The sequence below is a fragment of the Panthera pardus genome, unplaced genomic scaffold (assembly GCF_024362965.1).
Source record: "Panthera pardus isolate Hobbes unplaced genomic scaffold, ASM2436296v1 HiC_scaffold_13, whole genome shotgun sequence".
Lineage (NCBI taxonomy): Eukaryota > Metazoa > Chordata > Mammalia > Carnivora > Felidae > Panthera > Panthera pardus.
In genome coordinates, this window is record NW_026526688.1 from 172,419,563 (window position 1) to 172,432,364 (window position 12,802).

The 12,802-nt window shown below is 36.4% G+C and overlaps 1 protein-coding gene across 4 annotated transcripts in view; it reads left to right on the forward strand.

Moving 5' to 3' along the window:
• TMEM156 (transmembrane protein 156) overlaps nt 1-11,251 on the forward strand; it is a 51,651-nt gene extending 40,400 nt beyond the window's left edge. For 2 of the 4 annotated variants that reach the window (XM_019414081.2, XM_019414089.2), the window contains exons 6-8: nt 74-116; nt 7,712-7,814; nt 10,650-11,251. In XM_019414081.2, coding sequence (XP_019269626.2) covers nt 74-116; nt 7,712-7,814; nt 10,650-10,709 — 206 coding nt within the window. In that variant the 3' untranslated portion in view covers nt 10,710-11,251. The remainder of the gene's footprint in view (nt 1-73; nt 117-7,711; nt 7,815-10,649) is intronic. The other 2 variants (XM_019414097.2, XM_019414103.2) reach the window with 1 other exon arrangement.
• The last annotated feature ends 1,551 nt before the right edge of the window (nt 11,252-12,802 follow it).

The window sequence follows — 12,802 nt, forward strand, 5'->3', positions numbered from 1 at the left end:
TGAGTATTACAACCGAGAGAAAATACGGACCCAAACACTTCCGACAGCTAACACGTGTGCCCTCTCTCCTTAGACAAAACCATGCTGGGAGTCAAATCACGGCCAAGGCTTGCTTGGTAGGTCTTAAAGCAGATTCCTTTGCCAACACAGCTTGAAAGGCCTTCTTCCCCGTTTTAGGGATAGCTTGATGGCTCAGCACTTTTAACATTTAATAGGCTTTGGGAATGATTTCTGAAGATAATGCTTCTGTTGTGGTTATGAGTTGATTTTATAGGCTAACTCTCAGAGGACAATCTTATTTTCCTTATCTCCAAGTTCCTAGGAGGCACCCCAGAATTGACTTCTTGTACAGCTCGTACCCATGCACTTTTATTAAGAAAAATGAGGCACAAAGAAGTTAGATGACATTCTTTCAGTCATTCGACACATATTTTTTACCTATTATGTGTCACACTGCAAGGTTGGTTCTCGGGAATATAACTGCATTAAATACAGTCTTTGCACACAAGGAGACAGACAAATAAGCAATTACAACAAAATTGGATAAATTCACTATTGGGGAAATAGAGGTCACAGAATCATATATGGTACGGATACCTAGTCCTGTTTACTATTCCTCGTTTTGTTTTGGTTTTAGCTATTTTGTCTTTCCAATTTCATAACCAAGGATAGCTGAACCGGTAGCTTTGGAAATATGAATATAAAAAATTGATGGGACAAATCCTCTAAGCAGCGAAGAGATCGTGGCTAGGATGAGGAAGTTTTAGAGGTACCTGCGCTGTGGGAGAAGTACCTTGTCTTTGACATGAAAATCATCAGGAACAAAGAGAAGAAAACACCTTGCAAGTTTCTGTTACTCAGTGGGAATCAAATATTACTTTGGAAGGATGAATTGAAGTTACAAACCAGATGTCATAGATATAAAGCACTTCTGAAAAGTGATAGAAATCTAAAAAAAAAAAAAAAAAAGAAGGAGAAAAAGAAAAATATCAGAGACAATGTGGACATTGTCATGGCCAGTGTGAGAAGGGTTTATTCAAGAACACAAGGCATGGAGTTTTATTTTTAATCCAAGTTTCTACCACTGGAAATCCATTTTGTTCACTAGATTCAGGAAGGCCAAAACCCATTCTGAGGTTCCTGAAAAAAGTCAAAGACATGTTTGGTTCAGACCTTTGACAAATTCATGAATAGACTTCTGTGAAGTTTTAAGATATTCCTGACTGCTTCTGCTGCCTTAACTAGTGTTAGTGAATTAATTTTGTTTGAAAGAAACTCTATTTCCCAGTGTAGAACTAGAAAAATATCCCACCCATCTTAGCTATTCTGAAGAAGGCATTAAAATGACATATATTCTACCTTTTTGCTTTTTTATCAATTTTTCAGAAGTTTTCCTATTAGCATATAAGTTACATGTCCTTGGGTACTAGGAGAAACAGAATATAATGTACCACTAGAGAGTTATTTGCAACTAGCTATCATTTTGACAGATAATAGCATTCTGTAGTAAATTACGGTTACACCGTATTATACAACATCAGCAAACCAAATGAATCAGCAAATGATGAATAGTTTGGCTTTCTAACCAAAAGAGCTCTGTTAATTTTCTTTGGTAATTAGTTAATTTCATGAATAGGTTCTTTTGATATTTTAACTTTAAAAAGAACTGTCTCCAAATCTCAACTTCTGAATAGTATCAGATGCTTTGTCAAAGATTGTCTAAGCAATTATCTGCATGGCAAGTTCATTCTGAAGTCTTAATGTGCATCAGAATTAATTTGGATGTCTGTAAAATTTCAGGCTCCTGGACCATTTTGAAGGGAGATTGTAATTCAGTAGATTTGGGACAGAGTTCTATTAACTGCATTTTATTTTTTAAAAAACTTTTTTTTAAGTTTATTTATTTATTTTGATGTGCGGCTCAAACTCATGACCTGACCTGAGCCGAAACCAAGAGTCAGATGCTCAACCAACTGAGCCACCCAGGTGCCCCTAGAACCTTCATTTTAAATCCAGGTTCTGGTGATTTTCAGGCCAAGGTTCTGTTGATCATTTTACTAATTTTCTCTTGTTGTGTGACAAATGACCACAAATTTAGTGGCTTAAAAGAACACACCTTTATTATTTCATTTTCTGTGGGTCAGAGATGTGGGCACAGCTTTGCTGGATCTCAGGTTCTCACAAGGCTAAAATCAAGATGAGAGGAGCCTGTATTGTCATCTGGAGTCTCTACTTCTAAGCTCATTTAGGTTGTTGGCAGAAGTCATTTTTTTGATGTTGTTTTTTGTTTTGTTTTGCTTTGCTTTGCTTTGCTTTGCTTTGAGGTTGTTTACTAATGGCTCTGGCTTCTTACTGGCTGTTTACCAGAAGCTGCTTCAGGACCTAGAGGCCACCTGCAGTCTTCTGCTACCTGACCCTTTCCATAGTTCAGCATGGTGGTTTTCTTCTTTAAGCCTCACAAGAGATCCTCTCTGACCTCAGGGAAGGCCCCATCTCTTTTGTAAGGGCTTTTACTTCATTAGGTCAGCCTCACCCAGAATAGTCTCCCTTTTGAATAACTCAAAATCAACTGATTTGGAATGTTAAATACACCTGCAGAAATTTCATCTTTGCCATATAATGTAACCTACATCCCATTCATGGTCCCGCCCACACTCAAGGGAAGGGGATTAAATGGAGCATTACCCCAGGGGGTGGGAATCTCAGGGACTATCTTAGAGTTCTGCCTACCACACCCACCTCTGAGAAGCACATATTTAGAAAGACAAAAATCACAGATTCAGTGTGAGACAAATGGGGATGATAGAACTAGCCCCATAGATGTGGTTGTTCTTATTGATAATAAGGTAAAAATAAAGGATGCTAACAGGGTCAAGTGCAATGGCCCTTTGAGGAAGAGAGCAAGGAAATGAGAGTTTTGTGTCTGTCTAGGTAAAGACTGGTCTCATTTTCTCACCTTTGTCCTAACCAGTCAGGAAAGCCTTGTCACTTACCTTTTAGAAGGTTGAATACTCTATAAGAAGGAATTCTAGGGACACCTGGGTGGCTCAGTTGGTTGAACATTCACCTCTTGATTTCAGGTATGAACCCAGGGTCATGGGATTGAGCCCCTCGTTGGGCTCTGCACTGAGTGTGGAGCCTGCTTAAGATTCTATCTCTCTCTCCCTCTGCCCCTCTCCCCTGCTCACATGCCCTCTATCTCTCAAATAATATATATATATACATATATATATATATGTATATATGTATATATGTATACATATATATACACACACACATATATATGTATATATATATATATATATATACATATATATATGTATATATATATATATATTTTTTTTTTTAAAGGAGGAATTCTAACTTTGGCAGTTATTTTAGCATTGCCACAGGAATGGAAGGGTTGTTAATATCTGTTGAAATGGTTTAAAAAAAGGCATCTACTCCTGTCCCTTAAAGAGTAGTTACTACTTTTTAACGTCTCTAATTAAGATCAATAATTTTCTAGAAAAATTTACAAAACCTGATACCAGAAGAAATAGAAAATCTAAACAAAACAATTATCATAGAATAAATAGAAAATTTGTCAGTTATCCCTGAAAAAGTAACAGAAGGAGCAGTTCACAGGGGAATTTTACTGATCTCTAAAAAATAGATATTTCCAGTGGTATTTAAACTGTTATTGACCATAGAAAAGAAGGATGCTTCTTAATTCTATTTTGAAATAAACATAGTAAGATTTATTATTATTATCATTATTATTATTATTTTAAAATGTTTTTTATTTTTTTAAGTTTATTTCTTTTGAGAGAGAGGGAGAGAGTACACATGGGAGGGGCAGAGAGAGAATGAAAGAGAGAGAATCCCAAGCAGGCTCTGCACTGCGGGGCTTGCCACGGGGCTTGAACTCATGAACCGTGAGATCATGACCTGAGCCGAAATCAAGAGTGGGACGCTTAACCAACTGAGCCATTAAGGCATCCCAACATTAGTAATATTTAAAACTAAGAAAGATTGTGTCTAAAATGAAATCAGTGGGCAATCTTATGTATTTCTGTGCAAAAATTCTTTTTTTTTTTAATATGAAATTTATTGTCAAATTGGTTTCCATACAACACCCAGTGCTCATCCCAACAGGTGCCCTCCTCAATGCCCATCACCCACCCTCCCCTCCCTCCCACCCCCATCCACCCCCAGTTTATTATCAGTTTTTAAGAGTCTCTTATGATTTGCCTCCCTCCCTCTCTTTTTTTTCCCCCTTCCCCTCCCCCATGGTTTTCTGTTGAGTTGCTCAGGATCCACATAAGAATGAAAACATATGGTATCTGTCTTTCTCTGTCTGACTTATTTCACTTACATAACACTCTCCAGTTCCATCCACGTTGCTACAAAAGGCCATATTTCATCCTTTCTCATTTCTGTGCAAAAATTCTAAACAAATATTAGCAAAATAATCGAGTAGCTCAGTTTTAAAAAAATATATGTATATATACATACATAAACACTTCTACTGTGATAAAGAGGAGCTTATTCCAAGAATACAGGAACAGTTCGCCATTAGGAGATATCTATTAATGTCACTCATAAAATTTGTTTGGTTATCTCCATACATCCTAAAAAATGCATTTGACACACAATAATGCCCATCCTTCATAAAACTCCCCAAAATAAAATAAATAAGTACTTCCTTAACATGATAAAATATATCTGTCTCAAAAACCCAGAATCATATTTACTAGGAGAACACTAAAAGCATGCCTAGCTAAAGTCAGAAATTTTCAAGAATGTCCAATATTTTCACTTTATCTACCACCATCCTCAAAGTACTGGCCAACACAATTAGGTAAGAGACAGAAATACCTGGTTAACAAATTGGAAAGGTAAAATGATCACTTTGTGTACCTGGAAAATTTAACAGATTTCTCTTAAAAACATTCTTTAAAAATAAAATTCAATAGGGATAGGATACAAAATACAAAAAAATCTATGGCATTCATATATGTAAATACAACCAGTTATGCATTTAAAACAACCATAAAAAGATAAAATAGGAATAAAATTAATATAAAGAAACATATAAGATCTTTCTAAAGTAAACCTCAGAAAAATGCTCCTGAGAGACATAAAAATGACTTGAACAACAACAAATGGTCTATTATATTCTTGAATTGGAAGATGAATATATAAAGATGCCAATTTTTCCTAAATCATAAACAAGGTCATTTTAATATCCTGATGAAAAATAGGCTGTCAGTAACAGCCAAGAAAAAATTGACATGGAATAAGAAAGAAGAGAAGTATCTGTTTCACCACGGTACTGGTACATAAGTAGAGAAAAATATCTAATGACAAATTAGAAAGTTTAGGACTTGAGTAAATGATAAAAGGGGCACATCTAATCAGTAGGAAAGAGAAGGGCTACTGAATGAAGGGTGTGACAACTGAATAATCATCTAGAGAAAAAAAAAATGTGCTTAATCCAGAGTTCACACTACTGCTAGGGTAAATTTCAAAAGCATCAATAATTTTAATGTAAACATGAAACCATAAAAGTAATAGGAGAAACAACAGTAGAATCCATTTATAACCACAAAGTAGTGCTTTCGATCCATGGCAAAAAATTCAGTTAAAAGACTGATAAATTTGACTACAAGAATGAACACAGTAAAAACCGTTAGGGAAAAGTTATTTGCAGTTCATCACATACGATAAGCAATTTTTCCTGGTAAATAAGGAAGTTCTAATAATTAATGGAGAAAAGACCATAAACCAGTAGGCAAATGAGTAAAGGATAAAAATGGACTGTTTATAGAAAAGGAACTACAAATGGCTCTTAAATGTATGAAAAGTTGTTTGGCCTCATTCAGAATAAATTCTTTCAAAAGACTTTTTTTTTTAATTTTTTTATTTTGATGTCTACTATGTGCCAATAATGTTGGCCTTCTGGGTATAGGAGACACAGCAGTGAACCAAACAAAGATCTCTGTTGAGCTTACATTCAGGTGGAAATGAAAATTAAAGCTACACTGAAATGCCATTTTAATCTACCAGATTGGTAAAAATCCAGAAGTTTGACATCACCCTCTGTGGACAGAGGCAGTAGGTGCCCTGCACTCTTATACTTTACTAAGGTAAACCAAGAGGCTAATGTGCTACAACTGCTGTGATATGTAATTTGGCAATAACTATCAAAGTTACAAATGTACAAGCCCTTTGAGCCAGCAATTCTATTTCTAGGGATTTCTCCTATGGATTACTAATATAGGAGAGAAATGACATATATACAATGTTTATCGCTAGTGTGTTTACAATACCAGATTAGACACAATCTGACAGGAAGGTGCTTTGATGATACATCCACACTATGGAATACCAGAAAGTTGTAAAAAAGAATGTGGAAGAATTTTTGGGGAAAGATCTCTGAGATAGATCATTAAATCTACACACATGTGTATAGTATGCTATCATTTACATAAAGATAAAAATAACATATACATACATATAAACATATAAATCTATGTATCTATGTATCTATATCATCTATCTATCTACAAAAAAACTAAAATCCTTGGTTGCCTGTGGCAGAGGAAGGAAAGAAGGGAAAGAATTATGTATGTGATGTGGTAGAAAGTGGCTGTCTGTAGGAAATGGGGTAAAGGGGAATAATATCCCTAATATCCCTCCCTAGTTTATAAAATTTTAATCATGTGACTGTATTTTTTATTCAGAAAATTAAATACAAAAATAAGTCTTATTAAATTTTTTTCTAATTAAAAGAGTATAATTCTGACAGATGGTTTCACAGTATTTCTATTTCGGTAACCTATACCAGTGTTTAATCATCTTCATGGATAAGAAGCATCATATTCTTTTTTTTTTTTTTTGATGCATATGGAAATTTTAAAAAATTAAAAAAAATTTCCTTTGATAAGCATCATATTCTTGATTACACTTAAATCTTCCTTTTTGATTTGTCTTCTTAAGAAGCAGCTGCTCAAACTTCTCTTTAAATTATAGGTCACCTCATTTCCATTCATGTCCAGGGCTTTGTATAAAAAGAAGAGACATCTGTGAAGCAAAAACTACATGTATTATGTAAAACTCAAGTTTCAATATAAAAACCAGAAAAGCAAGACCCCAGATCCCAGTGGAATGAAAGAAAGACCATATGCCATGGGTCTGAAATTTCACCTCCTACCTTGAAGTCAGCTGAAGATAATATTAGAAGGACTTGATGTCACATAGTCCTAGAAAAGGAGGACAGATTAGAATTCATCTGATTTGTAACTTGGCTTCTTGCTAAAATTGTCCCTGAAATCAGAGATGTCCTTGATATTCTTCTTAGGGACCTGTTTTAACAAAATGCAAAGAAGGAAATGTTTGTAGTCAGTTTCCAACTAAAGTTTTTTTCTTTCTACTTGGCATTGAACGCTAAGAATGTTTTTCTCTACTTTGCTCCCCCTTTAACTATGCTGCAGGTCTTGTGCTCAGGAAGTGGGGGTGGGGAGGAGAAATGAAAGAAACAGAGTTGAGAGAAATGGGTTAAAGGTGTCACAATTGTAGACAGGAAATCTAGCAAGTGATGGAAACTACCAATATCCTTGCTAGATGGAGGGCATGGTTCTCTTAGTACATTGGAAAATGTTGTATCTGTTTTTGCATTGCTATTGACTGCATACAGACCAGAACAGCTTTCCTTCTTAAAAAATAGGGACCAAGCAGAGACTGCCCTTGACTCCGGTCAAGAAAGCGCTTCCTCCAATACCAGAACTAGAAGTTACTTCCACGATGCATCTGCAAGATCAGTATACACGGTGAGTGAAGACTGGGCTTTACTGATGATTTGTCTTTATTCGTTATAAACATGAAAGATCCAAGGAGATGCAGTTTACCTCAAACTTCATTTCTATCTGGGTGTAGGAGACAGAAGGTGATGAACTTGCAAAAGTACTTCATATGAATTAGATGGCATGAAATAAAATCACTATTTTCTCCAAGGTCTAGGAAGGACCAATAAACTAATCTCTTAGTCTATTAAACAACATGTGCCCCTGAGATGTCAGCTCATCCCTTGGCTGTTTCCTAAGGTTGGATCATACATAATTCCAGGAGGCTAATCGTTCTTTAGTCAGAACATGAGAAAAGAGAGAATGTAAATTTATAAAGCCAGACTACCCACTGATCCTCAATTACTGAAATTAAAAACTTCCCTCAATATAGGATCTGATAATAAATCTAATGTACATTGATTTTCATGTGCTTGAATCCCAAACTATGGTCAGAAGTGCCTTCCAAATGTATATACAGTAAAACCTTGGATTGTAAATAACTTGTCTATGAGTGTTCCTCAAGACAAGCAAACATTTCTAATAAATTTTAACTTGATAAACGCTTGAAAAATGAGCGATGTCTTGTAATACAAGTAGTAATGATGCTGAACAAACATCACGTGATTACTGAGCCAATGGTTCTTGAAATTTGCTTTGATATACAAGTGCTTTGCATTATAAACATGTTTCCGGAATGAATTATGCTCGCAAACCAAGGTTTCACTGTATATTTTTTAAGTAGGCTCCACATCCAGCATGGAATCCAATGCGGACTTGAACTCACGACCCTGAGATCAAGACCTGAGCTGAGATCAAGAGTCTGACGCTAAACTGACTGAGCCACCCAGGCACCCCTCTTAGAATTATTTTTCATTTATTCAACAAATATTTACTAAGTAGCTGTTATGTTAAGGCACTATTGATAGCTGTGGTAGGGGATATAAAAATTATAACAGGGAAGAGGAAAGACCCTAGCATTTATTAGTATCCTTTAATTGTCCTTGGTGGTGATAAGAATAAATGATCTAGACTTTGTTTGTTTGTTTCAGGTGTAGAATTTAGTGATTCAACACCTCCATACAACACCTGTGCTCATTATAACACATGCACTCCTTAATCCCCATCACTTATTTCACCATCCCCAACCCACCTCCCCCTCCCCTTTGGTAACCATGTTTGTTCTCTATAGTTAAGAGTCTGTTTCTCGGTTTTCCTCTCTTTTCTTTTTCCCCTGTGTTTGTTTGCTTTGTTCCTTAAATTTCACATATGAGTGAAATCATAGGGTATTTGTCTTTCTCTACTGACTTACTTTGCTTAATATAATAAGCAAATTATTACTCTCTAGGTCCATCCATGTCATTGCAAATGGCAAGATTTCATTCTCCTTATAGTTGAGTAATAGTCCAATGTGTGTGTGTGTGTGTGTGTGTGTGTGTGTGCGCGTGCATTACTAGATCATTTATTCTTTATGACACTTGGGTAATTAGTCAAGATTCTAGCAGGAAACCAATAGTATACTCAAACTGAATCATTTGAGGTGAGTTTAATAAAGGGTCTATTAAGCCGAGATGTGGGAAAACCCAAAAAGAGAGTGTAGCACCCTAAAACTAGTTAACAGTAGGGCACTGCTACTATCCCTAAGACTAAAGGGGCAAGGAACCCAGAAAGATAGGCACAGGCGCAGACATACACATACACACACACACACACACACACACACAATATATGGGGAGGGCTGCCTGATAAGGACTGTGACTTTTGGCCAAGTGACACAACAGCCTGCAATTGCCCTGAAGAGAGAATAAATACCTCAGTTTGGCTGTTCTCTCTTTCCCCGATGTGCTAGTACTTACCATTGGTCAAACCCAATCAGAGCTAGAGGACAATGGAGCTTGATTGAGGTAGTTCATATAGACTGGCCTCAAGGGTAACTGGAGGGTGGGAAAGAAGTGGAGTGCAGATCTAGAGAGGCAACCGAAGGGATAGACTGTAAATGGCTCAAAATGTCAAACTGGAAACTGAATGCCAAGTATATATTTGTGTTCAGGACTAGAGAGAAGCAGGTCTTAGTGTTTGGGTCTTAGTGGAATCAGAGTCTGCTGTTGGCTTAGAAATTGCTAGGTAGACTTTAATGTAATCATGTGATTGCTTTAATGAAATATTATGCTTGATATCTCTCATCCTGGTCCTCGTTCTGGGATGTTCAACCTTTCATATGAAGAGATCCCCTTTCATTCACCAAATACTTTTTGAGCACCTACTGTATGCCAAGAATTCTGCTGCTCATTGTCAAAGTAACATGCAGTCAGTGGAGAAATCAGATTGAGTGCCAATAACATGATACAGGTATTCATTCATAGGGGACTCAGGGAGCATAATGGAGAGACAGCTCATTCAATGGAAATGCTGCCTAGTACATAATACATGTTCAATAAGTATTTGTTGAATGAATATTAAGTCCCAACTTCTGTGTTTCTTTAAAAGAAACTTGGCGTGAACACTTACACTTTATTTTATAGAAGAGGACAATAACCCAAACATACTGTGGTGACAGAGGCTTAAGGAGACCCTAGTTTCCTGGGTCCTAGGCTGAGACGTTTGTTACCACTAGCCACACTGTCTTCCTAGGTTTATAACGGAGGCTCCATTGTCTACCACAGGATTAGAAAGAGCTCTTAATCAGTGATATTGAGAAGATTTTTGGTGTCCTTATAAGACACAGTTTTAATAAATGGTTTAAAAATTATTCTCCACTAATTCTTTTCAGATAATAACATTCTTGCATGAATAATATTTGTCTTTTTTTCTCTTTATCTTCAGAATATCCCTCTGAATTCCTCCGGACCATTTGGACTAGACCCTTTTGAAGAATACTCATAATTTTATTTCAGGAATGAGTTAACTAGTAAATATATGGGTCCAGCTGAGAATGCACAATGGGAACGGTAGGAATGGTCACTGGCTGATGAAAACTGGCTCAAGAGCATTCATTTGGCCCACGAGATCAAAGAAACCAGAGTTTTTTCAGGAAGCCATCATGATTCATGGAAAACAAGCTGATGACACCCATAAAAAACAGTAATGGAATGCTTCCTCTCCTTGTTTATCTATCATTATACTACAGTGGCCTCAAGATTTTGATATTGAAAGGAACCAAAAACCAAGGTCAAGGATGAAAATCCTTTTTCTCATTAGCCCACATTGCAGATTCTGATTTGATGGGTTTCCTATACAGAGGGATTGTTTCTATTTGGCAAATTACTTAAGAGGGCCTGGGTTGTTTGTTAATGTATTTGTTTGGATTTATAAATTTTGTCTCCTTTTGGCACTGAGGATGCTTTAAAAAATTCAAAGATACCAAAATCAAATGACTTTAAGTGAAATACTAAGTGAAACTTGAATATTGAAACATAATAGCAAAATGTTTCTTCTGATTCTTTCAGCGTTCATATCATTTATAGCTATCACTGATGTCAAGAGTAGTTATTAATTACAATAAGAGCACATATAGACGATTTTTAACATTGAAAAATATAAAAACACCTTTCCAGAATTCAGGTGGAATTTAATCTCCTGGCGTCATTATATGGTTAAAATTGCTTTTCTGAGAAGATTTCTAGATTTTAATGGCAGGGTCAGGTTTAATATTAAGCAAACTAACAGGAATGAATGATTCAGCATACAGAGGGTTTTTTGGTATCCTCTCCCTCTCTCCCATCCCCTCTTCTCCCCTCCCCACCTCTCTCCTCCTCTCCTCTCTTTTCTTTTTCTAGATCACAAACTGAGATTCTAATCATAGCATTTAGGTTTTGAAGATTTGGAAAATGGAATTCTACTAGTCTCACTTTTTATTGTCCCTGTAAACTTGATTAATAGGTCAAGTTCAGGTCTGGGACTATTCAGCAGGAGTTGAGAGATATCACACTCCTTGAGGGATAGATATTATATGATTTATAATAGGCCAAATTATTGTTTCCTTGAACATTGCCTATTATGTTCAGACAAATGACTTGGAAATCAATGGGAACTTGGCTTACAAAAGGCATAAATTAAGCTTCAAATTCTGTTAAATTGTGGCAGCTTCCTGAAAGCTAATTTCACTTATTTATTGAAATAATAGACTTTAATAGATATTGTGAAGCATTCAAACATGTGGATGGCCTGGTGTCTGCCTGCAAAGAATCTATACTCTAGTAGAGGAGACAGGATACACTACTCCTAGTTATAATGCTAGACACAAGGGTAAGATAGGGTAAGATAAATGTCATCTACAGGCTCCACGCTTCCTGCTGAGAATTCACAGGCCAGTAGAATCATTTCCAGCTGGGGGCAAGCAGGGTAGGCTTTTCAAGAAGGTGGCTTTAAGCAACATTGAAGATAGTTTTTTTATGATCTTTCTGGAGAGGTGGAATTTCCCAAGTATATACTTTCTCAGCCCTCATAACCCTTTCAATATCTGCTTTTTACAATTATTTTCATGGTTATCAATTAATGTCTATCTCCCTTTCTAGACTGATTCTGCTCACCATAATATTCCTGGAAGCTGGCATGATACTTGGCTTACAGAAAGTTCTTAATACATATTTTTTGGATAAAGAACAATTTACTGAGCCCCTCTGTATGTCAGGCACATGCCACAGATAGTCTCACTTCTTCCTTACAATGATTCCTGGAGACAGGTGTCATTGTCCCTAAGGAACTGAGGCCTGAGAAGCTCACCAATTTGCCTGTGATCTCAGGAACAATATGTGGATTCAGTCCTAGACTGAAGTATATAAAATATGCTTTTGTACCTAGCCACTTTTGTGGCTAGTATAGCAGGATCATGATTTGAGTGGTTCTTAAGGAGGGGGGAGGAACTGACCATCAGAATCCAAACAGGGCTCTGTAAGCATGGAAGAGGAAGAAGAAGAAAACTGTCAGGTGCCTCTGTGAATGTTTCTCCTCAATTCCAAGGAGATGTGCAGAGAGAT